The 27,994-nt window shown below is 38.0% G+C and overlaps 3 protein-coding genes across 4 annotated transcripts; 2 read left to right on the top strand and 1 right to left on the bottom strand.

Moving 5' to 3' along the window:
- The first annotated feature begins 2,161 nt into the window (after positions 1-2,161).
- On the top strand, positions 2,162-6,361 carry LOC135157311 (uncharacterized). The gene is made up of 3 exons (XM_064112465.1): positions 2,162-2,295; positions 4,251-4,568; positions 5,131-6,361. Exons 1-3 carry the CDS (start codon positions 2,214-2,216, stop codon positions 5,184-5,186), a joined length of 456 nt encoding a protein of 151 aa, XP_063968535.1. The 5' UTR covers positions 2,162-2,213; the 3' UTR covers positions 5,187-6,361.
- Positions 6,362-12,721: 6,360 nt separating this feature from the next.
- LOC135157333 (uncharacterized) lies at positions 12,722-15,787 on the top strand. 2 transcript variants are annotated; one of them, XM_064112531.1, is made up of 4 exons: positions 12,722-14,008; positions 14,146-14,220; positions 14,364-14,483; positions 14,624-15,787. In XM_064112531.1, exons 1-4 carry the CDS (start codon positions 14,006-14,008, stop codon positions 15,446-15,448), a joined length of 1,023 nt encoding a protein of 340 aa, XP_063968601.1. In that variant the 5' UTR covers positions 12,722-14,005; the 3' UTR covers positions 15,449-15,787. The 2 variants fall into 2 exon arrangements, with proteins under 2 accessions (XP_063968601.1, XP_063968602.1); XM_064112532.1 differs by lacking the exon at positions 12,722-14,008 and having other exon boundaries at positions 14,066-14,220; positions 14,624-15,536.
- A 3,185-nt stretch (positions 15,788-18,972) lies between these two features.
- On the bottom strand, positions 18,973-27,991 carry LOC129280338 (IQ motif and ankyrin repeat domain-containing protein 1-like). The gene is made up of 4 exons (XM_064112533.1): positions 27,621-27,991; positions 26,696-26,960; positions 23,672-23,794; positions 18,973-23,144 (listed from the first exon to the last, which is right to left on the bottom strand). The coding sequence occupies exons 1-4, from the start codon at positions 27,751-27,753 to the stop codon at positions 22,988-22,990; spliced, it is 678 nt and encodes a 225-aa protein (XP_063968603.1). The 5' UTR covers positions 27,754-27,991; the 3' UTR covers positions 18,973-22,987.
- Positions 27,992-27,994: the final 3 nt, after the last annotated feature.

Below are 27,994 nucleotides of genomic sequence, written 5' to 3' on the forward strand. Positions count from 1 at the left end.
AAGCATTACATAGAATAAATAGTGTTTTTCACAGACTATTTATATAGAAATCCTTGCATCTGAGTGGCTGATATGCAAAATATGAGTGAAAATCACGGAAAAGTTGCTTTATTAAACACTATACAGTGCGTATCAAAAAAAAGTTTACACTTAGAAAAAATCCTGTTAAATTATACATGGGTCATATCCTGGTGATTTTTCCACATTTTAACATTGGTAGAGATCCATTTAAGCAAATGACGTTATAACTGTCGAAAAATATTTCTGCTTGAGTGAGCACCACTTACTTTTGAAAAATTAGTGAAAAATGATTTGCGCAGAACTTCGAAATAGTTATGCGAAAAAAAGTAGACCTTAATCATGAAGAACACATGGAATTTAGCTAGTAAAATTGATTTGAAGATATCTTTTACCTTTTTAATTTGTTTCCTTGCTCAAAACACTTCGAAGAGTGCATTGCGCCCCACCCCGCTCCCCCACACACCGAGGCCATCGTGACGATATTTGCTTTACACTGAGCTGTGATTTACATGAAATGGCTTAGGCTTGATTTTAATTTTGTTAATCATTGTCAAGCTTGGGAAAAGTGTGGAGAAACAAGTATTAAATGAAAAATGAAATGTAAACCCACTTTAAATGATAAAAACTCAGTGAAAAAATGCTGGAGATGTCTGATATAAACTTTTGTTCAGATTCAGTTATGTCCTCAGATCCAGCTGGCACAAAAAGGGTAAAGGTTGTGCTTACTAAATGTTGAAATTTCAATTCGGGTGGCAAAATTTTTACAAATTGCTTGAATGTATCCGTTTTATTTCAATTGAGTAAAAGTGCAAGGGATATGTATGAGAAATGTTTCGCAGTGTAAGTTTCATTTCGCCCTTTCCCCTTGACACAGCGTGAAAACGAGTATTTCTGCGCAAACAGATTTCTGCGAGCTTTACAAAAATGGACAGTGCTCACTCAAGTGTAACATTCTGTCAAAATTTTTACTTTCATTGGATAAATGAGACCCAAACCCAAGATTATGTGTGAAAAAATTACCCACCTGTTGTATACTTTTGAATTCCCAGGGCTTTTTCAAAGTGTAAACTTTTTTTGATACGCACTGTAGAGAGGTGAGAGAGAGAGGGGGAGTGATGAATACATTGAAAGGGAAAAATCTGAATATTTTTTATGATCCTGACATGGCAACACGGAGAAAAAATAAAGACATTTATAATGCGCAAACACATATCCAATAATATCATGAATTATAGGCCTATGGTAGTATATTCTCATATTGGACTACCAAAAGCTTTTTTTTTGTGCCTGTTTAGCAATTGTAATAAGGCCTACTAATTCATTCAAATTAATATTATTGCATTTAATTTTGTTAGAAACTATTGGATACGAATTCAACCCCGAATTCGAATCCATTTTTATCAGGGGCGGATCCAGGAGTTTTCAAGGGAGGGGGCACTTTTTCCTAGGAAAATTTGACAAAAAAAAAAAAAGTTTTCACCTACAATAATTGAAGGTAATTTCGTGCACCTATAATTTGACAAGCAAAAAAAAAAAGAAAAAAGAAAAGGTCCTCACTTGTGTATGAACCATACTGTATATTCCCAATACAAATATATGCTGTGACTTTTAAGGGGGGGGGGGTGCACGCTTGTGTAAGAACGGCATATTTACATTAACAATTTTGATAATGGCTCTCAAGGGGGGGGGGCACGGGCCGTCATGCAGTTTCACTTCATACATGTCAGCGCACCACATTTGCGAAACCCCCCGATCCGCCACTGCTTTTTATGAATATCAACAAAACTAGGCTATTCTGATTTGCTCACAAATATGATTTACCATGCAGGAGGATATCGATGATTGTAATCAATGGTAATATGTCATGCAGTTTCACTTCAGCGCACCGTATTGTGAAATCTCGGCACATACTTCGCAGCAATATCAATGAATTTGATAATGAATATGCATGGTAGTGTTAAGTTCCCCTGTGGTCTTTAATCATATAGCACATTGCTTATGACTAACTTTGCTGGTTCAATGGAATCAAAAAAGAAAGTATGCATTCCACGATTCCCCGCGTTGCATTGTGGTTTATTTGTCCAAAATAATATAAATTTACCAGTTGAGTAACGGATTCAGTTGCCGTGATTAGCGGATCACATTAACGGGACTGGTTCAACGCATTTTCAGAATTCAATACTAACTGGTAGATGTTTACGCGTTTCCATTTAGACGAGTTTTGTGCCGTTTCAGATTTTGCCTTCTCTTCTCATAAATTCCAGCTCTTGCCTCGTGAGTATTATTTTCAATGTCCTTTAGATTCTAATCGTTTATGACAATTAATGTCGTATTAACGTACATAAAAAGTATATAAAAAAGTATATTAAACAAAGTAAGTTGCCGTTGGCGTAGGGAGTCGAGTTTGGGGCACGTTCCCCCAAATACCGCGTACGAATATTGGAATAGGCCTTTAACAAAAAAAAAAGAAGACAATTACTCATTAGCATCATGGTCCTCAGCGGATTATCTTTAATGTACGACCGGACTAACCGGACTATCTTTCTTACATACAAATCAATTTTAAGATTAAACTTTTTAAATTTTTGATTTTCTGGTTCGCTCGCTAGAAACGTGTCCGAAATAGTGTAGCCCTCTCATGATTTTTTTTTATTCATACATTTTCTCTTTTTGTGGGGAGGGGGCACATTTCGCCACCAACCCTTTCTTTATACTAGTAGTTCGGTGGTATTTCATTTTCATATGTGATTATGTTTCATGTTATTTGGTTTGTTATGTTCGTTATTCATTTGAGTAATGGTTAAACTGAGGTATATTGGGGTATAAACTCTAATGGGGCGTTGCAATTGATCGCAAATCAACTGTCAATTTGTGAGTTACGCTTGATTTGCGTTCGTTTCTTGCAACGCCCAATAAGAGACGCTATCGTGAATATGAATCGAAAAGTTAGTGTGCTGTACTGCTGTTCGCTATTCTAAAGTATCCCCCAATTATGTTGCCGAATATCATTACCCCAACTTTAACGAGTTGTGTAGGCAAGTATAGTATGTGTAATAAAGAAAATATGTAATTATACATATTAACAGAGGCGTCAACCTGGGGATAGGGGGCAGGGGCGATTGCCCCCCCCCCCCCATGAGAGGGCAAACATTTCGGCTTAAAGAGAAATTCCAGTATTTGCAGTAAACACTGATTTCATGAGAAAGTCTGTAAAACAAGGCTTAATTGTCAGTATATCATCGAGGATCTAGATCTGGTACAGTTACATAAACTGAACTTTGTGAAATCTTGAAATCTACGCTGAAAAATGTTCACACTGAAGATCACCAACACAGATAGGCACACGTGGGACAGTGTATTATTATTGCTAAAATAAAGACCCGACGGAAGTGACCGAATCCGCGCTTATTTTGCTTATTTCTCAGCAATTACACAATTTCTTCCAGAATCCTTTGGCACATATTTTTTATTCATACAAACAGACACTTAGGTGGTCATTATATTAGATTCTGTAAAAAGTCATTTTTAGATCGTTACCAAAACTGGAATTTATCTTTAATTGTAATGATAGTCTGCTCTGCGAACGCAGGCTGTCATCACATGCCAAAATATAAATTTGCCCCCCCTTAACTTTGACAAATTGACAGTCGCGTACAGATTGGGAAGGGAGCCCCCCCCCCCACACCAAATATTTCACAACCAAGAAAAAAAAAGAGAAAAGGAAACAAGAGAAGAGAAAAGAGAGAAGGGTAAAATATATTATTTTTTTCTGAATGTTATGTCAAAGTCTATGTCAAAACTGCATGGATTTTTGTAATAGAAATGTCGAAATTTTTGCTCGCTCGCTTCGCTCTCTTGCAACGTTTTAAAAATTTTGCCCAAAACACCATATCTGCCCCATTGATTTTTTTTTCTCATTACACCACTGCAATTGATCAATAATATGCAATGCAAATCTAGTTTAAAAAGCATAGGAAAGCAATATAAAACAATAAACTAGGCCAAAAAAACCCACATTAACCATACAAAACTGTCAATTTATTTCGGCTCACTTCGCGCGCAAAACTATTTAAGGCCTACTATAAGAAATTCTGGGACTTTTTTCACTTTTAGCCCTTCTTCCATCCGAGACATGGATCGACGTACGCCACTGCTTACCAATGATTTCACAATAGGCCTGTTTATCAGGTTTTATTTTGCTTCATTGCTTGTTTCTTTACCTTTTTCAGCATCGAAACTTAGGATGGCAGACATTTTGACTGACAAATTTATGATGAAGCTTTCGGGGAAAATCTGTCCAGTGAAAGCGACTCCAGACGATTTCAGCAGAAATGTCATCAATTTTAGCGTGAGCCTCGGATTCACCGAAGCCCAGGGCGCATGTGCAGTTGTAGGGGCAAACGTCATCCAGAATCAAAAGAGCGCGTACAGGAGGGCCCTCTCGATGTACTTGATGAAATACGGACGGAAGAAAGACAGTGCTCTGAAACTTGAGAAGATTCTTCTCAAAGGAAGTCTGAAGAAACATGCTCATCTTGTGAGGGAAGGTGTGTATATAAATATACATGCAGCTCCCCTTAATGTAGTGATGTCACCTCGAAAAAAAGAAAGATGTTCGAGGGAGCGTATAAAGAGAGAGAGGGGGATTTTATTATTTTTTTTGTTTGGCAATAAAACTTGTAATTATTATTTTTTCCCCAAAATTTGGTGTGAAATATAAAAATTTTACTTAGTGGCTAAATGGTATGCTGCAACGTAGGCCTAAATTAGGTCTATTTAGTTTTTAATGTATCCTTTAAGTACAGTATTAAAATGTTCGGGGGCGAACATTTACCGCCTAAGTGCCCCCCCCCCCCAAATTCTGTCAAACCAACAACGGAATTAGCCGTAACTTCATTGACATTTGGCTTTCCCGCTTAGCACCCTCGCAGATTTTCTGAAGTAGTGTACCCCAACTTCCCTCACAAATTTTCATCCATTATGTGCGCGCACACGCGTGTTTGCATGAATGGATTTAACTCACAAAAAAAAGTCATTTATATAACTTGAAAAAATTAATATTACTGTAAAATTTTTCTCAATTTTTTTGTCTTTCTAATTTATATCCAGAATTAATGAAGTTCAACGTTCCTGTCCAACAAGAGACAAAGATGTTGGTGAGATAGCAGATCTAACAAGGAATCTTGAGCAGGTTCATAAAGCACGGAATACATTGGAAAAGTAAATTCAAATTTTGATTCATCAAACATTTGAAATTGTTTCAACTTAAAGGTATTGACGTGATTGGACATTAATCTGTGACGTATTTTAAATTGAGAACTGCTTTTCTGATCCAACGACGAAATTGATTCGTGTTATCAACAGGAATTGTAACGGGACGTGTGAAGGTCAATAGCACTGAATATAACATAAGGCTAGCGAAATTACATTTTAATTGTTCGCGCTTTTGAGTTCATTTTATTGTAATGTATTGAATTTGATTCACTATTAATTATGATTTTAGGCTACATGTCAATGACATTTCGCAGAAAATAAAATTGTCTATTATGTTTATGAACAATGAACAAATTCGGACAGCAAATCAGTGATAAATAGTTGCGGGGCATGATTATTAAAGATATGACGAATGATCAGAAAATTCAAAAGATTTTCATACAATCAACCAATATAAGCCCACGCACATACAACGATCGTGGGGGGGGGGGGGGGTTCATTCACACGAGGAAATTTGGGTCGTCAGCTAATTGCATGCAAGGTAAAGGTAACATGTGCATATCCCACGTGTTACTCTTTGAAAATAATTTGTTAAAACACTTGTGGATTCAACATTGAATATTTGAGTTGTTGCAAAGGTTCTGATTTACCTTTATATTTACTACTGTCATATCAATAAGTTTGGATTCGGCATAGGCATTGGCCAATATCTTATTTAAAACGTAGAAAAGACATGGATATTTCGTACATTTTATATGACCTTATCCATACATACGTTGAACAGTAAAAGTTCATTAAATAGAAGCAATTACCCCGATTTATTCATATCACTTTTGGGCGGCCTCTTATAAACTAGTTTTTTTAAGTTATATCAGGTGATGTGTAGTTGTGAAAAAATATCTTGAGTACTCCGATCAAATTGTTTGAAGGTTTCAATAATTCTTGCCTTTATCTTATGGACTTAACCTTTCTAGTTTACATTTTATTTTTTCTAAAACGGTTCTCCTATCACTGTAGGGCATTTTTGTTACTCTTTGTTTAATTTGTCAAATTCATTATCTTTACTGGTTGTTTCATTTTGCCATGTTTATAAAATTACTATTGAATAGATTTCAGCTTTGTATACAACATGTGCATTGCATCATTCTAGTTTTCTCTTTCTGTCACACATGATAATTATTCATGGGTGAAAATTACTTGGAGCAGAACATTCATTTAGATGGAGGCAGAGAGAACGGTGTGACAGCGAAAAAGCAAGAAAGAGATCGAGGGGGTGGAGAGAGGAGTGGGGGAGGAGGGAGGGAAGAAGAGGGTGAGTCTGAAGAAGAAAATAAAGTAGAGAACAGAATGATGATAAAAGATGTACCTTTTTCTGATTAAAAAAGTTCCCCTGCTCATGACAAATATGCCGAGCCACACCTCGTCTTACGACACTCTCGTGTTCCTGCTCCTCATCTCATCCTTCTTTTTCAAAACTCTTTTTCTCGTCCTTCTTTTAAAAGATTTTTCACCGTCTCCCCTTTTTTCTTCTTATGCAACTATATCTCATTCCCTCATCGCATATATGGTTACTCTTTCTTCTTTGTCTCTATTTCCTCTTCTCGTAAATAATTATTCTTGATCATCAACTTCATCATCTTCACTATCATCTTCTTCACAATCATCATTACCATCATCATCATCATCACCATCATCTTCTTCTTCACCACCACCATCATCACCATCATCATCTTCACCATCATCATCATCTTCTTCTCCTTCACAATCATCATCACCATCATTATGATCATCGTCATCTTCATCATCATCATCGTCACCATCACTATCATCATCTTCTTCATAATCATCTTCATCATCATCTTCTTCTTCTTGCAAGACACAAAATAAAGAATCGTATATAGGAAATTTAAAATGGCATTATTATAAAATATATATTTTTGCTGTATAGACAAGCAATGAATTTGCAATGAATCTGAGGGAAACCCATCATTCTGAACATACAATAATATACTCGATATATTAAACAGAAAATCATCATGATCATTTGTGACATTATCCCCTAAATATGAATACTATTAGCTCAAATTTTAGGGAAGTAATAATTGGTAAAAGCACATCGACGCACTGAAACATGTTATGTGAAAGACTGTTTGGTATACGGGTGATTTGAAATAGGATACACACAGTAAAAATGCTGTTTAAAATGTACATACAACGCGGATTACAAACCTTACATTAGTTGTTTAACCAAGTGTTTAAAAATCTTAAGCAAAAAAGTTTAATTTTTTAATGTATGTAAATCTCCACGAATTCAGCCTGGTTGTTTAAACTGTTAAACAACTTATGTAAGGATCAAACAGCCTCTATTTAACCCTGTATACGGGTCACTGAATTGGACCGGGTTATTATTGTTCTAACTTTTCCCATTTTGGTGTTTTTCACAACGGAGTTTGCCATTTTAATCAACCTACATAATATAATTAATACACAAATCAACATATTGACGAGGAGATAGATTTGAAGAAAAGAAAAAGAAAACACGATGTCTGGTTTCTCAAACTGATATATAATTTTCCATTCGTATTGCTGAGACATATCGAACATACATATTGCTCAATGCATTGAGCTCAAATTACACGCATGTTAATTACTGTAGAATGGATAAATTGCATGTAAGAATTTACTCATTTATAATGCTGACACTTTCATGACTTATTTTGAATAATTATCAGTGCCATACACTGATTTCTTGATGGCAATTGCATTCATCAAGACAAAGGATGACAAAAAAAAATAATGCACAGGTACAGATTATTTCTGATTTATTTTTAAATCATCAATATTTCCATCAATCATCAATTAAACACTTTTTTACTGTGTCAATTTTCAAAATTGTCACACTAGAAAAACAATGTTTTAAATATTGTAATTTGACTCTTTTTTCATAAATTCTGGATCATCATAACATCTACACTGTTAGAAAATTCATCCTTAAAATAAAAGAAGTTCCTGCAGCAGAGTCTCGAGAACACCTGTAATCTGACCAGATTGCGTAATCTTACAGGAAATTGGTATTTGGTGTATGGAATCTTATAAATTTCCTTAAATAAAACAGCCTTTTCCTCTTTTTAAACAGACTTGTTAAATTGCAGAAAATTTCCTGTTATATGAATTTACAGAATGATTCTGATATTGCTTTCTGCAAAATCTTCTGTTTTTTCTGTAAAATCAGTGTTTTTTTAACAGTGTATGTCTACAACTACAATGTATATAAAATGCTCAATTAAAAGAAATCAATAATACCAGTTATAAATACGGTTGGTCTCCGGATCAAAATCTTTATTTTAATTCCATTTTTTGTTGTTATTCTTTTTTTTTTTTTTTTTTTTTTGGGGGGGGGGGTACACTAAATTGGTTCAAACTGGTACTTTCCAAGTCCCAGCACACCTATTAATATTCACTGACCTCTAATTATCACTGAGAGATAAGCTACTGATCCGTATACTAGTATACTGCACAGCCCTGTTACACTTTTTATTTATCTTTATTTGCGCCTTTTCCAATTGTAAGAGGTATAGTATACAGAGTCAGTGAGGTAAGCCCATTTACGCCAGCTAAGGCACATCCGGGATACCATTGCTGCGCGTAAAAAAGGCACATCCGGGTGTATTGAGCAGCGACAGCGACGACGTACTCACGCATCAATTAAAACAGACGGCCGGATACTAAGACCATCTAATCACAGTGAACGTATCCGGGTAAAATAAGTGACAGCCATATGACGCTTGAAAATCAATCCTAGCAAACTTTGGGAAGTTATATCGAAAGGGGAAAGCTATCATAATTGCGTTGACAATCGTGAAAGACGGACAACTTTGTTTCATGATGCTGTACGCACATCCAGACTATGCAGAGCTTGAATCTCAGATCTTCAAATGGACTAGGATGAGATACCAACATCATGGGGTCTCGAGATCAATCTTGTGATATCAGAGAGGAATATTTTAATCTTGAATGAATCATATTTTTAGGAAACCCGACAAAGGAATCTTTAACAACGTTGCATTGTCAAGGAATTCCGACCATTGCCATTTCTGGCATTCTTGTGGGATTCAAATGGATCTGTTGGACATGGTGAATAAAATTAAAGAACCAAACGTTGTTTTCTGACCAAGACATCGTAAGTAGTTTGTCATGCCCACGATTCAATAACACACTAAAGGAACATAAGGAAAGCGCTGCATAGTTTAGGAGGAAGAGGCATTCTACATTCGGCAAATGAATATCATGATATATACGGTTACTCCGACGAATACGAATCTGAATAACTGGAAAATATATGGAAGAGTTGTTAAAGCAGGGGATACCGAAGGAAGTAATTTGGGGTGTCAATAACGACATGTTGGAAAGGTTTTAACAGGATTGCTGTCCGGGGATGGTGTCGTTCGAAAATCGTTGCGTAGCGATACCAGGGTGTATAGATCAATATGAAAAAAATGTCCGACCAAGAAAAATTCAAACTCTTGCACAGACACGGTAGGCCTTTCGTGCTGAAAGAAAATTGGTCCAACGGGTCAACGCGCCTGTGATAACAAATCTTTCATTGATAGCTATCTCGTGTACATTTCTGCAGATTTCTGCAGCCTCCTCCTTTTATTAACATCCACGCTGGATCAAAAAAGGATACATATCATGGAAAGTTCTATACAATGGACCCATAGACGGGGACTTACAGATAGACGAGGTGGATTAATTTTCCATAAAATCTGACTTGTATATATGTATCATATTGCTGATGGGTATAACTTTTTCTTCATTGTAAGTATGTTTCACTATAGTAATGGACATGGGGAAATAGGTTTCGAAAACATGACAATGTAAATATGGACAATATTTAGGCCGATCTACAAGCTTAAGTGGAAATATTTAGAGGGTAAGTCAAACGTTGTCATTTTCCCCCAAACCCCTACCCCTCTTTTTTCATTTTATTAAAAAATTTACAAGCATGTCAAAATTGCCTGAGAAGTCAAATTGGATAAGAAGCAACTTTTGAGAAGAAAACACAAAGTCGAAAAAAATTTCGACGAAAATTTTTCTGACGAGAAAAGATCATACTATGATTGCCCTCGTTCCTGGAAGTACTAACTGTTCAAGAGGTTCATGAAAGCACTTTACAAAGGAGCTGCTTTTCAGAACTGGTCATAATGTCGATACTCAGTGGGAATGTGATTTCATGAAAGAAATGAATCAAAATGATGAATTACGAATGTTCACTAACAAAATAAAACGCATCGAACCTCTAAATCCTAGGGATGCCTACTAAGGTGGTCGAACAAATGCTACCCAACTAGTCAGGGAAGTAGGAGACAATGATAAAATTAGTTATGTGGATGTTTGTATCCATGGGTATGTAAATATTAAGAATTTCCCATCGGACATCCACGAATCATTACTGAAAACTTTGAATCACCTGAGAATTATTTCGGGTTAATTAATTGCACCGTCTCCCCTCCTAGAGGACTTTACCATATCGTACAAACAATAAATTACCTTTTCCTTTGTGTCGTAGTTGTAGTGAGAACAAATTGAGACACTGTTCACATTAGGAAGAACGTTACCTGACGGCTACATCGGTAACAGAAGAACTAAAAAAGGCTATGACCCTGGGTTATCGTATTATCTCGACATTTGAAATATGGCTTTACGACGAATCGTCTCAATACGATGTATAACAAAACAAGGGTCTGATCGGTACAATCCCACGGTATTTGGGATAAGTTTGGAGTCCCTAGAATACTTGGAACTCACGCATGTCATCAACCTTTAATCGGATGAAGGAACGTCCTGGACAGGTCTCAGGAACAGACAACCTCTTACAATTGGAAAAGGTGTAAAGATAGCAGATAAGAAGTATGACAGGGGTCTATTCACAGAATATGGGAACACATTCCTAGAATGAAAGCAAGAGGCGAGTGGTTGGCCTTTAAATTGTATACCAAACAACGATCAATCTTTGGAATCTCCTGAAATAAAAGAAGCACGTAAGACTTACATCGAATCGTATCATGAACATGAAGGTGTACTCCTCAATGGCAGTGTCCCATGTAAGGATATGAACCATCCAACTTTTACGATCTTATCATTGCAAAATGCGTTGTGTATCTTATTCAACCATGCAAGAATTCCTGGATGCTTATCCAAAATGGGCAACGGAAAAGATGTATGACTAACAATTATGTTTGAACTTGGCGTCTATTACGCCACGTCTTGGAACTATCACCAAACTAGAATTGGCGGAAGAAGGATGCACCTTAGAGATATGGGACAGCACTTGGGAATTCAATAGGTTCACTCAACCGTGACGGCTGAACAAAAGGAATATGACGTAACATCATTAGCATAACAATGTGGAGAGTAGTCTGGAAAGATGGGAATTCAATGGGGTTGATTAGCATAAAAATGGGGAGAGTAGTCTGAGATGGGAATTCAATGGGGTTGATTAGCATAACAATGGGGAAAGTAGTCTGGAAGCGTCTCCCTGGAAACGAATCAACAAACATAACGTTGAATAGAAGGATTAAAAGATTGTAATTGTTACAGAGCAGTTTGTGGGTAATATCAGAGCTATGAATTTTTTTAAATGGTTAGGAGTTTAAGGGGAAAAAATGCCAAAATTTGACCTATCATTTCAATATTTCCATTCGAGCGTCGATCGTCCAAAATATTGTCCGTAATTATTTAGCTAAATAACCGATGGAAAGAAGATGCAGTGAATAGTTCTTGCATTCTTGGCTTTGTTTGACAAAACAAACGTTGTTTTTTACCAAGACATCGTCAGTAGTCTGTTTTCTAACATTTAGCAAAATAACCGATTGGCGCGAAGATGCAAAGATTAGTTCTTGCATTCCTCGCTTTGTTAGAAAATCAAAGGTTGTTTTCGACCATGACATCTTGAATAGTTCGCTTTCTTTCATCTATTATAATATATAAAAAAATGCAGTGATAAGTTCTTGCATTCTTTGCTTTCATTAAAAAAAATACCGATTGAAATAGATTGAAAAATCAAACGTTGTATTCGACCAACAAGGTATATATGTATAGTTCACTTTCTACCATTTAGCAAAATAACCGATTGAAGCGAAGAGGGAAACATATCAATCTGTGGTATTTTTTTTTTACTTTCATTTTCGAAAAATTTAATAGAGATAAAATGGCTCGATCTTCAGAGGAATCATTTAGTTTCCGTAAATTCGAGGTAACCTCGCCTCTTAACAAAGATGTCCTTGATCTACGAGGATATTCTTCACATAAAGCGTTTTACAATAGCTGAAATTATTATCCTTACTTTATCGCGACTATATTAGAAAACTTGATAAAAGATGGAGAAGATTATCAAGAAATGGAGAAAGATCCAAAAATAAGAGGAAAATCGATGGAAGAGATGGAAAATCAGGGGGTTGCAAAGGAAGTAATTTGGGGAGATCACAAAGACATGCTGGACAGGTTTGAGAAGGATTGTGTTCCGGGGATGGCGTCGATGGAAAAAAGTTGCGTTGCGATACCAGGGTGTATCATCTCCGATCACTACGAAACAATGTCAGACCAAGAGAAATTCGAGCTCTTAGGTAGGCACGGCATGCCTTTCGAGTTGAAAGAAGATTGGTCAAAAGGGTGGAAGAGACGCGTTCTTCAACGGCCAGATCGTAAACATGATACATGTGAACAACCTCAGCAAACTAGACGAAAGCCTTCTAGAGTCGAAGTCTTGGAAAAGAGGCTTGCTGATGTTCATGGGGAATATGTCAACCTCCAAAAAGGGCATCGGCTCTGTACACACGAGCACACTGCACCTTTGGTCAGCGAAAGAGTTGCTGGAATAGTTGAAAATAGTGTGTTCAGTGACTCATATTGTCATCATCAATATCAGTTAGATGAAATTAACGTAATCAATACAGGGTTAAGTAGAAATGCTGAGAGTGAAATGGAGCTGCATAAAATGAACGATAAGCTTGCTTATTATTACATTTCTCTACATGGTAAGAAAAATTGTTAAGAAGTACCTAAAGCAGGTAAATACGGCTGTCTTGGAATACAAAATACTAACTGTTAATGCAAATGTTCCGTATAATGTTAGGGCAGTTGGTGTACACTACGATTGGAACTATTATCATGGTAATCCAATGCTTGTCTGGATGTGGGTCATAGTTCCATTCCCAATCCTGCTAGCAATGGAGTTGCTCCATCTATCGTATCAAGCCGTATCTACTTTTTGACACTTGCAGTAAGTAGGAAATTTACTTTTCTATCTTAAATTACCGATTACTATTTGAAACAAACTATTTAGAGTCGATTTATTATATGACATAAAAATATTCTATGCATAACATGATTTAACCCGAGAAGATGGAATTCTGTAAATGGATGTTACTTGTATCGATATGTTATTCATAAATGTTTAGGCCATGTCATCTGCATTTCTAAATTCTAAAACAAAATATATATGTCTATTTCAGAAGACCATGGCTAGTCAGTGGACATCTCAGGATGAACATCAATATATTCAAGCTAGGCAAGTACTTGCCAGCTTGGAGGAGCGACGCAAACGACACCAGGCAAGGAGGGCCAATGAAAGGGCGGAATTGCTAGATGCAACACGCGGATTTCATCCGTTCGGTCCTCGCCTTCTTTGACCACGGAGGAGTATCCCGTTATCCCTGAAACTCCCGATGACGAGGGGGAATATCCTGTTATTCCTGAAACCCCTTCTGAAATGGTAAGTTTATCATCTTTTAATATTTGAGTCAGTGTATATATGAACAGAAAAAGATAAAGCTTGAACAATAAACACAAGTGTTGATGAAACCAGTCTGACTTGTATGTTGTTATTTTTTCTTTACTTCTACGTTACAGATGGTGTCTGAAAGCCCTACAAGGGATGAAGAGGAACGCATGGAATCCGAAATAGATCCCTCAGATTCTGAAATGGTACGTCCCTATCCTTGCTATTGTATACCCGTTTTTTTAAACTATTTTGGGAAAAAATATTTTTAAAATGTATGCAATAGTTATGTAAGCTTTATCATTATAATCTAATTGCGTTTTATTCTTTTTTCATTTATTCAATTTAGATTCTGCCAGATAGTAGTCGGGATCTGTTTGACTCTCAGAAAAGCAGCGCTCTCGATTCGAATACTCTCGAAAGTGAAAACAGCAAAGCCCCTGAATCGGATAACGTGGCTTCCGAAGAAGTAAGTAATTTCAATCTTTAAATATGACGTTACCTAATGAAGCAATGCTGGAGAATATCAAATGACTTAAAATAAGAGTATCTAATATGCTTACTCTAATTCCGCTTTCTTCTTTTTTTTGTGTGTATGCATATCCACAGGTAAACATGGAACATTTTTACGATGTTGTTGAGGAGCAAGAAAGAGATGCACCCCGCTTCGGAGGACGCGTGACGGATTTTAACATCGTCGTGAGACCGTTGCATCGGCTTGTTGAGGAGATGGGCTCCCTCGAAGTTATAGGTAGATTATTTTCTAGTATTATTTCACGCCTAACCGAGGGTTTCTTGAACGGTGATCTTGTAGGTTTCATTCTGTCAGGTTCCAATTTACGTCAGGATGTAGGCATTCCTCTGACTCGATATGATCAACTATCAGTCGATCGAATTTTAGCTTTGTTGGAGCAAATTTTACAATCCAACGAAGATTTTAACATCTCGGAAGGATTCAAAATACGTTTAGTCCATATTCGTATGCCGCGAGGAGGTAAGGGATCAGAAAATATGATTCCCCTTGACAAATTCATTCGCAAAAAGTGTAGATTTATCCAAATTACAAACAAAGATGAGCTTTGCCTTGGTAGAGCACTAGTAGTAGCCATGGCACATGCTCATAAAGAGGAGGATCCTGCTAACTTTCATCAAATCACTCACCCTAAAAAATACACGACCCAATTTGATGCGGCAAAACAACTCTTTATAGACTCTAATGTACCGGAGGGTGTTTGTGGAATCCAAGAAATAGAAACATTTCAAAATATCCTGACAGAGCGAGGGTACCAGATTACCGTCTATGTCAATGGTGGAGCCCACGGCAGGATATATGCCGGACCACCCAATAGGCATTTTCTTTCTTTATTCTATCACAACAATCACTTCGATGTCATCACTAAGATGCCAGCATTTCTTCGCAAATCATATTTTTGAAATACCTGTCTAAAGGGATACGATATGAAGGCCAAGCACAAGTGCAAAGATACATGCAGTGCCTGTAAGAGTGAGACAAATTGTGTATTGATTAAAAGAACAATGTGTGAACGATGTGGGCGTGTGTTCAAAAGTCAAGAATGTTTCGACAACCATCTTAAACAGGTAAGTGGTAATAAGAGTGTATGTCGGTTATTTTTCAAATGTAAACAGTGCAATGTAATGTTAGATAGCACCCGCGGCAGTGACAAGACCCATGATTGTAGGTTCGGGTATTGTGAACGATGTCGTACTACGGTATCAAAGGAGGGTCATCGCTGCTTTATGATTCCTCTGCCCAAGAAAAAGAAGAACAAAGCGAAAAATCAGGAAGAGAGGAAGAAAGGAGACGATACCCAAAAGTTTATTTTCTACGACTTTGAATGTCGTCAAGATGACAAAGTCGATGAAAATGATCATGGTTCAGTCTTTAAACATGTACCCAATCTTTGCGTAGCAATGAGAGTGTGCGGGCAGTGTTTTGACAAACAAGATGCATGCCCTGATTGTGGGGTACGTGAACATGTTTTTAGGGGGAAAGACACTTTGGACAAGTTTGGGGAATGGTTATTTGGCATAGAGGAAGATCACAGGAGGGTCATTGCCATTGCTCACAATGCTCGATCCTACGATTCACAATTCATTCAGGAGTATTGTCTAAAGTCGGGGGTGGTACCTCAAGTCATCATGAGTGGTGCTAAAATTCTATCACTCACTTTAAATGATGTAAAATGTATAGACTCACTTAGTTTTCTTGCCATGCCATTGTCTTCTTTTCCTTCAACCTTTCAACTGAAGGAATTGAAAAAAGGGTTCTTTCCGCACTTTTTCAATACCCTCGAAAACCAAGATCATGACGGACCGACCTTGCCACCTAAAAAATATTACGATCCAGATGGGATGTCAACAGAAAAACGCGACGAGTTTGATGTTTGGTATGCGCACCATCAAAACGACAATTTTAACCTTCAAAGAGAATTACTAGAGTATTGTCGTTCTGATGTCCAAATTCTGATGGAAGGTTGCATGGCTTTCAGACGTCTCTTTATGAGCGTCACGGATAACATCGACCCCTTCCATAACATAACGATTGCCTCAGCCTGCAATACTGTATTTCGGACGCAATTTTTGAAGGATACAGACATAAAGATCGACACTCAATCATTGCCTTGAAATGGCTCGAATGGGTTAGTCATAACGAGGGAATTCAAATAGAGCATGCGCGTAACGGTGGTGAACATCGAATCGGCAACTACAAAGTGGATGGTTACGATTCAGCAACGCGGACTTGTTATGAATTTTTAGGGGATATTTGGCATGGGTGTCCACACTGCTACAAAAGGCGTGATTTGCTTGTTCCTGGTTCCAGTACCACCGTTCAGGAGGTATACGACCAGACAATGTATAGAATAAATGCATTGAAGAAACAGGGATATCGCGTCATCACGATGTGGGAGTGTGACTTTGCAAAATTAAGACGCGAAAACAAGACGCTACAGACGTTTTTGGAAAAACTACAGTTTCGGGATCCTCTCAATCCTCGGCATGCTTTTTACGGGGGGAGGACAAACGCGGTGAAATTGAGTCATAGAATTCAGGGTAATGAGAGAATCAAATATGTAGATGTTTGTAGTCTTTATCCTTGGGTTTGCAAGTACGGTAAATATCCCCTGGGTCATCCCGACATTATCACAAAGGATTTCGAGGATATTCAGCGCTATTTTGGATTGGTGAAATGTAAAGTCTACCCACCTCGACAACTATTTCACCCTGTTCTCCCATACAGGAATGAGGAGAATAAGCTTCTCTTTCCTTTGTGTCGCACATGCGCCAACGAAAAGCAATTAAACTTCAAAATGTACGCATAGCGATGAGGAAAGGGCCCTTGAATCTACGTGGGTTACGGAGGAAGTAAAGAAGGCAATAGAATTGGGGTACAAGGTTGTAGAACTGTTCGAAGTGTGGCATTATCCTCACTTTGACCAATACAATCCTCGAACCCAGGAAGGAGGACTCTTCAGGGATTACATAGATCTGTTTTTGAAAGTCAAACAGGAATCAAGCGGATGGCCCTCCGAATGTCATTCCAATGACGACGAGGTGTCCGCCGATATACAAAAAAAGCGCGCAAATTATGTGAGACAATATCATGAAAGAGAAGGTGTGCTCTTAGACCCTTTAAAAATCAAAGCCAATAAAGGACTTAGGGCTGTGAGCAAGATTTGTCTTAACAGCTTTTGGGGCAAGTTTGGGCAGCGGAATAATCTTCCAAAGACAGTCTTTACGGTGGAACCTGAAGAATTCTTCGCACTGGTGTCGGACCCCAAATTGATCATTAAATATGTCGACTTCCCTACTTCGTATATGGCGCACGTACAATATGTTGAGGAGGATGACTTTTTAGAAGTCCTCCCCAACACAAATGTGGTAGTGGCTGCCTTCACCACGTGTTGGGCTCGTCTGAAGCTCTATTCGTACCTCGAAGAGCTTCAGAAGAATGTGCTGTATTTTGATACAGATTCTATCATACACCTCAAGAATGATGAAGTAGAAGATGTCCCCACTGGGAATTTCTTGGGTGATATGACGGATGAATTAGAAAAAGATTTTGGGGTGGGTAGTTATATTACGGAACTTCAGGCCTTGGGACCAAAAAACTACAGCTACCAGGTTTTCTCAACCAAACATGGAAAAGAAATGCCCGGAGCTTGCAAAGTACGTGGTATCACGCTAAATTATAAAAATGCAAAGCTGGTCAATTTCGACACACTCAACGAGCTCGTGCACGGTGAACGCACTCACACCACCGTTACAAATGCGCATAGAATCGCGAGGATGCGTACCCACAATATTGTATCCCGCGTGGAAAATAAAATCCATCGTGTGGTATATGATAAGAGGGTATCCGATTTTAACACTGTTCCATATGGGTATTAAGATACATATGTTGTATTTCTACCATTGATACTCTTTACCTTCTAACATTCTATATTTGCATTGTATCTCACCTCCAAATTTTCCTATGTTATATTTAATTCACGCGCTACAAAGAATACTTTATAAATCAAATATTTTTATGCCAAATTTTGTGTCATATTATTGCAAGCACTCGGTGCTACCTGATGATTGGTGTAGTGTATGATTATTGCTCTTTGTTTACTTAGTTATGTAAAGGATTTCAGAATGGTGCAATATATATATACTAAGAAAATTCTTGCCATTTAATTTGTTCGTACTTCTGCGAGTGTGTGTGTGTTTGCATGTTTAGAACGAGAGAGAAAGAGGGTTTTTCAATCGTATCCCTTATTCGCCTTCGGTTAGACGTGAACTATTGTAGGGAAAATAATCCACCACCCTCAATTTGAACGACGATGTATATGTATATTGTTATATGTAATCAAGATATATATTTTTTATACCCTGTGCTTATACATTATATATTTGACTTTTCAAAATGTCTGAAAATAAAAACAAAACAAATCAAATTCATTGTTATCGATCGTCTCTTTTTATTGTAATGTGTGCATAAAAAGGAGTGTGTATGACACGATAAGCGAGAGAGCATGAGGGAGGTCTTTTCGCCGATGTTTGATAAGCAATAAGTATGTTATAGGTAAATGCTTAAAAAAAAATATATATACAAAAAATAAAAAGTACGAGATGTATAAAAGAACCGCAAAAAATCAGAGAGACTGAATGTACATGTATAAAGGAGAGTGATTCTGACAAGTTGTAGGCATTTGGTGGGATGGACGTTCGCCTGAAACATCCATTTACAGCTCTCATAGCAGGACCGACGGGGTGCGGTAAAACTCAATTTGTGAGGAAACTCCTCAAACATCATGAAAAATTGGTGGATAAACCTTTTGATAAAGTCATTTGGTGTTATGGGGAATATCAGGTGGGTTATGCTGATATGGCGAGGGATATGCCATTCATTGAATTTCAGGAAGGTATTCCCTCGGATTTGGAAGGGATATTTGACCGCAGGAACTCGATCTAATCTAATTGTTCTGGATGATTTAATGTCCCAGGCAAATCAGGATCAAAGGGTGTCGCACCTTTTCACTAAAGGTAGTCATCATCGCAACCTTTCCGTTATTTTAATAAGCCAGAACCTATTTCATCAGGGAAAAGAAAGTAGAACCATCAGTCTCAATGCCCACTACATGATCTTGTTCAAAAAACCACGCGACTCTTCTCAGATTGTCCACTTGGCAAAACAAATTTACCCGCAAAATTGAAAATTTCTGCAAGAAGCCTATAAAGATGCAACGGGTCGACCTCATGGCTATCTCCTCGTAGACCTCAAACCAGACACGGATGAAAAATTACGGTTAAGAAGTAATATTTTCCCTGGAGAAAGAAATGTGGTGTATGTCATGAAATAACTGTGTTTGCCCTATAAAGAGGTTGGGCAAAATGGAATGGTCATCAGTTGACATATAAATACCTTTGCGAAAGCAACAACAGACTCATTCGGCATGTCTCGCCGTGTAAAGAGCAACATTCCATACCTGCACGTCTTGGCTAGGGGAACCCCGGCACAAAGAAAAGGTGTACTGCAAGGTGCTAAAAAGGATTTGATTGAAACAATTTGTGAATGCGCACTTAATATCCTTCACGGCACTGTTCCTTTGTCTGTTGTGGAAAAAAATAAACTTCGTCAGCATAAGCACAAGTTGAGAAGCCTTTGTAATAAAAAGATCTCTCTTCAAAAAAAGAAAAAGAAGCTGGTAAACCAGAGAGGTGGATTTTTACCATTTTTGATTGCTCCAATCCTGGCTAAAATATTCAGATCGTAGAAAAAAGGATAGCGACCACCATGCAGTACGCCAAAAAAATGGTGCTGGTACCCCACGAAACCGTTCAGCATGTTAACGCTTCGCACGAGCATGGAGTAGCTCCTACCTTCAAAGGTCTTGCCGGATTAGACGAGCAAATGCAGACTATTTTACGCAGGCAGGACATTCCAGAGGATGAAAGAGTGAAACTCTATCAGCAAGCCCTCATGGGGTACATCAACCTACATCACAAACTCAATGAACCGATAGCCCTACAGGTGGAGAATGTACCGGGGAATAATCTTCCTGCGATCACGTCTGCAAAGTCAAACGAAAAGGCAACGCTTCATACCGCTCCTTCCACCCCCCCCCCTGGATGCAGCGTGTCAAAGAGAGTGTCCCTAAAACACTGGTCCAGAAAGCAGGGCAAATCATGCATCTCCTTCAATCTGCACCTGATCATCGCATAGCTATCAATGACAAGGGAGAAATTTTGTTGGATGGCAAGGCGCTAGAAGGAACGCACATTGTCGACCTAGTCAATGATGTGTTGAGAAAGAGGAAGAGTTTTTCTCCAAAAGGATGGCAAGAATTTGCACGGGTGATGGCTACTCTGCATCCCCCGAGGGAGCTCGTGGGAAACCAAGATAGATGGAACTTCATGCAACGACAAATTTCTACCGATTCCTTACTTCCCCGAACTACAGAATTTCAAGATCACAAACCAGACAACTTGAATACCGTGGAGGTGTTTGCTAGAGCGGATCACCTTCCTGCAACGAAAAGAGGTCGACCCAAGAGACAGTCCTCCCCAGACTGGATCCAGTATTGATAAACATCGGTATTCAACTTTCTTATTCATTTCATGACACTTCTGTTCTCGAGCAACATGGGATGTTGGCCTCCGTCACTGAGGCTACAGTTGGAACGTGTCCGATGTGCCTTGGCCTGCTGCAAAGGAAACATCAATATACACGAATCATCCGATGGAGGACATCCTAAAAAAAGGTGTATTACGATCCGGAAAACCCTGCCGGTTTTGGTGTTGTAGATGCTGTTTACCACGAGCTAAGGAAACAAAACAAAAATATAAAGAGGTCGGACATAAAGGAATGGTTGACAGAACAATCGACTTACACACTTCACAAACCCCTACGGAGAAGGTTTAAACGAAACAGAGTCATCGTCTATGGCATAGATCATCAGTTGCAAGTGGACCTGGTTGATATGCAGGCTCTCTCGCGACAAAATAAAGGATTCAAATATCTCCTGACCTGTATTGACATATTCTCCAAATATGCTTGGGTTTTACCCCTCAAAGACAAGAAAGCGGCGACCCTTGTTGAGGGCTTTCAGAAAATCTTGAAAGAAGGCCGAAAGCCATACAAACTACAATCTGATAAAGGAGGGGAATTTATCAACAAACCCTCTCAGCGCATGTTGAAAGAAGAAGACATCGTATTCTTTACTACTCAGAACGAAACAAAAGCTAGCGTAGTAGAAAGATTCAACCGAACCCTCAAAGAGAAGATGTTCAAGTACTTCACCAGTCACAACACACGCAAATACACGAATGTACTGCAAAAGTTTGTTTCAGCTTACAATCGTCGCAAGCACTCGAGTATCGGCCGCCCACCCTCGGAGGTTAAGGCAACGAATGAGAAGGATGTATGGATGACGTTGTACGCTGACCTACCTAAAAAGGGTTCCAAGGAGGCAAAGTTTCGAATGGGAGATCACGTGAGGCTTTCCATAGCAACGCAGGTTTTCAGGAAAGGGTATCTTCCAAAGTGGACGGAAGAGATATTCTCCATCAGCCGACTTATTGGAAGGACACCCATCGTCTACAAAGTCAAGGACGCCGGTGGAGAAGTCAAAAAGAAAAAAATATGTGAATGGGGGCGAATTGTTTGATGGGAGACATGTTGATCTTAACATAAATACAATCAGGTATACTGTAAACAATGTTGATCATCAGTGAAAAAAGAGAATTCAGCAATGTTTCATCATGAAACACTTGCTGGCCCCTAAAGAAAAGATTATCCATTATAAATAATAGAAAAGATTTTTTTTTTTAGGGGGCCTTGTATTCAGAAGTTGGATTCCTTTACTCTTCGTCTCAATCCTAAGATGAAAGAAGTCTTGGTACATGAGGACCAGATATTTTTACAGAATATGTAAACACATTTCTGAAACTAAAACAAGAATTAAGTGGTTGGTCTGCAAACTGCAAACCTCATGGTATTTGTTGGAATGTTGGGATGCAAATAGCTTACAGGATATGATCATTTTCTTTACAAATTGATTGCCTTTAATGTACAATAGAACTTTTTTAGTAATTATATAATGCCAGTGTGTTATGTAACTTTTGTAAATCATGTGTTATCGACATTTGGATGTGATAGGCTCTTGGCCATGATGATCAATAAACACCACGTGTAACCTTAACTCTATCTGAAAATTGCCTTTATTGCTATTATTGTCTTTGCACAAAACCTTTTCTCCTGTCAAAATAGGACACAAGAAGCCTCCAGACTTTCGACTCTTCTATAGGGTTTAAAAAAAACTGAAGGCATTCGTTATGATGAGTCAAATTGAGATGTTTTTCTTACGAGGAATGTGTCTACAGCTTTTTGGAACGAATACTGCTCTCTCCTGGGACACATGGCTGTATACATTCATCAAGCCGATACCATGCCCTGTCGTATCTTACTCATTACTCCTTGATCTTGATGATGCAAAACTTGTTCCTGATGTCTTGGGCGGGGTCAATCTTTGAGAGGATGATGAACTGGAAGTTACATGTGACGTGAGGTAAGAACTTGTCCTTCTCGTAATCTGGTCCATCCGCATCAGTGATAAGGTACTCGTACCTGCATAATAAATAGAGATTGATGTATGTTTAAAACATTAATAAATGAAAAGTAAATTCAAAATGATTGTTTTTTTTTTAGTTTATTTTATGCTGATAAATGACAACAAGAAAAAAACAATCATGCAAAAATCAGGAAAAGCATCCCTTTTTTGGCACCTGGGTATAATTATAATCAATTAACGGGATTTCATTATATATCAATTGGGCAGTTTAAACACTTCCATTTATACTGGAAGTGAGAAACTTCAATTGTAAAGCTTACTTTTTAAATAAAAGCAGGGATACAAAAGAAGCAATATGATACAGTATTAAACATTTATAGTATTCTAGCACATGGTCAAACAGAAAGAGACTGGACCAAGACTAGCTCATTACGATACAAACAGAATAATGCATCTAAATGGGTTTTTTACAAACTTGCTGTATAATTTAAATGAACGATGTTGGCATCAGGTTCACAACAGAACAAACAAACCCATAGGTAGCACTTTTTATTTAGAAAAATTTGAAAAAAAATATACTCACTTCTCAAGTATTGATTTGTCCAAGACATCATTCATGAGATCTTTGTGGATTTCTTCAAACCTATCTCTGCACGAGTTGAACATATCAGAGCCCCCAAAGTCGATGGTGAAATTATTGCCATATCTGTGGAGAATATATCGAGAAAATAGACAATGAACCAATTTCAAACAATGATGAGAACAAGCCATGTGTGCCAAATGAACTATCTATACTAGGTCCTTATTCTTTCTTGCATGAGCCACCATATGCATAATCAGGAGGGATGTAATTAAAAATATGAAAAAATTAAACCATTTACAATTCACATGACTGCAAAAGGTGGTAAAGTCAGTTTCCTGTATATAATCATGCGACTTGAAAACACAATTTGCATCACTTGAAGTCCGCTCCAACTCTGTCTGTGTTCAGTCTATGCAACATACAACATAAACTAAAGAAATATGTTTAAAACTTTACATAGGATGCCTATTCAACAACAAGTGGAACGCCTCTGGCAGTCTCGCCTGCATTACGCAATGCGATATAGCAGCAGTGCTTCCTTTGAAAATATCTAATGAATGTTATTCACAGAATAAAACACTAATATGATAATAAAATATTATGTCCATTGACCCAAAATGACCTTTGACCATGATCATGTGACCTAAGACATGTGCAAAACAATCATTCATACTTGATTATCCTTATGTCGATGTTTCATGAGCTAGATCCATAAACTTCCTTAGTTATGATGCCAATTGATTCAACACATACTCCCAACACGGCCAGAGTTCATTGACCTTTAAATGACCTTTGATCTTGGCCATGTTCCTGAAATGCACACAGGATATTCAGGGATACATTGCTGCTCTTATGTCCAAGTTTCATGAACTAGATCCATTGACTTTTAAAGTTATGATGACAATTCCACAAATACCCCCATCATTACCAAAGTTTGTTGACCCTAAATGACCTTTGACCTTGGTCATGTGACCTGAAACTCGCACAGGATGTTCAAGGATACTTGATTGCTCTTATGTCCACATTTCATGAACTAGATCCATAAAATTTCAAGGTTATGATGACAATTCCTCAAATAACCCAAACATGGCCAAAGTTTGTTGACCCTAAGTTACCTTTGACCTTGGTCATGTGACCTGAAACTCGCACATGATATTCAGGGATACAGAGTTGCTCTTATGACCAAGTTTCATAAACTAGATCCATAAAATTTCAAAGTTATGATGACAATTCCTCAAATAACCCTAATATGGCCAAAGTTCGTTGACCGTGAGTGACCTTTGACCTTAATCATGTGACCAGAAACTCAGGCAGGATCTTCAGTGATACACTATTAACCTTAGATCTACGTTTTATGAACTAGGTCCATATACTTTTGAAGTTATGACAACATTTCAAAAACTTAACCTTGGTTAGGATTTCGATATTGATTCCCCCAACATGGTCCAAGTTCATTGACCCTAAATGACCTTTGACCTTAGTCATGTGACCTGAAACTCAGACAGGATGTTCAGTAATACTTGATTAGCCTTATGGCCAAGTTTCATGAACTAGGTTCATATACTTTCTAAGTTATGATGACATTTCAAAAACTTAACCTTGGTTAAGATTTCAATGTTGACGACGCCGCCGCCGTCGCCAAAGCGGCGCCTATAGTCTCGCTCTGCTATGCAGGAGAGACAAAAATTACATTCACTTCATTGATGATCTTTTCATTTATTCATCAGCATATTAAAAATTGTAATTTTGAAGATAAATGAAAGTAGTTGCATTATAAACACTGACTTTAAGTTTAATGGCAAGAAAATTATGTAAAACCAAGGATTAATTGTCTGATGTCACTGGGACCCACTGTATATAGTATTATGGTATAACTTCCCTGAAATCCTTGATTTTGATTGGCTGCTGCAGCTGCACATCGTTACTAATGATTAATTGTTACCATTGTAGCTAATACCATTGGAGTTCAAAGTTACCATAAATTAAAGTAACATTTATGCAATGGGAACCTGGTACAGAACTTTACATCAGGGCGCTGTGAACAATTGTTTTACACAGGGTTGATGATTTAAATTTGGCAAGCAAAAGACAGATAAATTTGACAAGCAAAAAAAATAAAAACTGTTTCACAACAAAATGCGGGAGGCTTCAGCCCCCCACTTTTTTCCAAAACCGTGTAAAAAACGTAAAAATGACCATGTGATTGTGATTTTTTGCATGGTCAGCCTCCCCCCACTTTTGGCTCAGCCCCCTATGAAAACGGTTCCGCCGCCCCGTATTTCAGAGCTGAGGTATATGTAGGCCTACTTCGGGGCCCCGATTTAGAGTTACGATTGATCCTCTTTGTAAGACGGGGCCCGGAAAACAAACAAACGGTTTCGGCAACCTCCCCGATGATTGTCTTTCCCATGACCCCCCCCCCCATGATATTCAAGAAGTGGTTTTAAAAAAGAGAGGAAGGGGGGAGAGAAAACGTGAAATGAGAGTGCAGGGGCCTGGAAACGATTTTTGAAGAGGTCGGGGTGCTTGTTTAGAAACATAAAAAAAGTTAAATGCATGCAATAAAAATCTTAAGCACACATCCGTCAAGCTTACCAGCTAATTGGTTTTTCGTTGTTGGTTTTTTTATTTTATCTATAGGTCTATGTTTTTGTTTTGTTTCATCGTAAATACTTTCCCCTCTCTATGCAACCCATTTGTACATTTTCTAAGAAAAGGCGCTCATTTTATTATTCAGCACCCCGCTTCCCAGGTCCGCGAAGGAGGGGAAATTTTAAGACCAGTCGTTGGTTGATTGTGCAGCTCCCTCACCCCAGTAATTTAATACTAAACGTCTTTCCCCCTGTCATAAAAGGCCGCGCCCCTATACACCCACCTGACAGGTACCTTATACCGGTAACCCCATACCAACATGTATATTTTTTCGAAGAGAAACCAAGTTTCTGTTCCCTTCTGCATAAACACAACACCAAACAAACAGATAATAAAGATACACAAAGAGGGCTACCCCGGGGGGCTACAAACCTTATTGATCCAATAAGACGTTTCCTTATCGTTTCTGCTTGCATGTCCGACGGAGAGATGGCGTCCAAACAATTACCTCCTTGGTAACGAAGAAATACCGCTGCTCTCCCGCCGCTATCGACGATCATCGGCCATTTCCCTGTCGACTTGATCTTCCCGTCATCATCCTTGAGTACGTCCGAGAGATCTTTGAGTTCGATCTCGATGATGACCGGCTTGGGCTGTTCGTCAGTGGTTGACATCTTGGCTAGCTTGTCAGTCACATCTACAAGACGACAACATATCAAAGGATGAATTTATTTCAGTTAATATTGTCCACTATAGTGTAAATAGTGAGAAAAGATATAGGGAAAAAATGTGAAATAAAAGATTTTTTTGTATTTTACTATACTAAAAGCCTGGATCTAGGCATTGACGTAAAATATAAGCCTGACGTCTGGATTGTCATGAAGAAGCGACACTAATTTTCTCAATTAAGGCACATTTTCAAATAATCACGAAAATTCCAGACATAACCAAGGATACAAATAAATTTGCAAATGTATCAACATTTTTCAAGAGGCCTAATTTAATATGATGAAAACAATATATGCTTATATATACTCAAAACTATTAATTACTTATAGGCCTTTAGGGGACTTAAATATTGAGAACACTGAGAAATCAATAACATCGTCATATGGCGATGTGGGTTCAAACAAAAACAAATAAGGTTCCAAATTAAATAAAGCCGTCAGCCTTATAATATTACATTACTCAACAAAAATGACTTTTCCCAACTTTTCGCTATAGTATTAAGGAAACGCCCATGTCATGAGTAGCATATTTCAATTAGCAAGAAAAATAGGAAAACAATCAGGAATATTCAGAATCAGATTATTTCCTCAACATGAAGAAAAGATCTAGTCTATACGATAAGTTTTACCTTTTGCATCCTTGCTTGATGTGGCGCCTTTCTTTTGAGATGAAACTGGAGTTGTTTTTCTGCCGCCATTTGCACCGGTCTTCTTTGCGGGAGTTGCTTTCTTCGGGACCGCTGTTGGTTTCTTTGGAGGCATTTCGTCGAATGCAAGTGGGCGTTAATTGGTGGTTACAAATTAAAGAGTTGTTCTAGCTAACTTGTGTTTCATGATTTACACCAGTTGAACTTCATTTTCTCATGTTCTCTGAATTATGTGTTGGCCAAGTATTACCAGGTGGGTATATATATATACTTACGCGGGGTGGGTATATGTGTACTGTACAAATGCGGCAAAAACACTGTATCTGCATCGTTACTGCAAACAAACTCGTGCTACA

This window comes from Lytechinus pictus, chromosome 17 (genome assembly GCF_037042905.1).
Source record: "Lytechinus pictus isolate F3 Inbred chromosome 17, Lp3.0, whole genome shotgun sequence".
Taxonomy (NCBI): domain Eukaryota; kingdom Metazoa; phylum Echinodermata; class Echinoidea; order Temnopleuroida; family Toxopneustidae; genus Lytechinus; species Lytechinus pictus.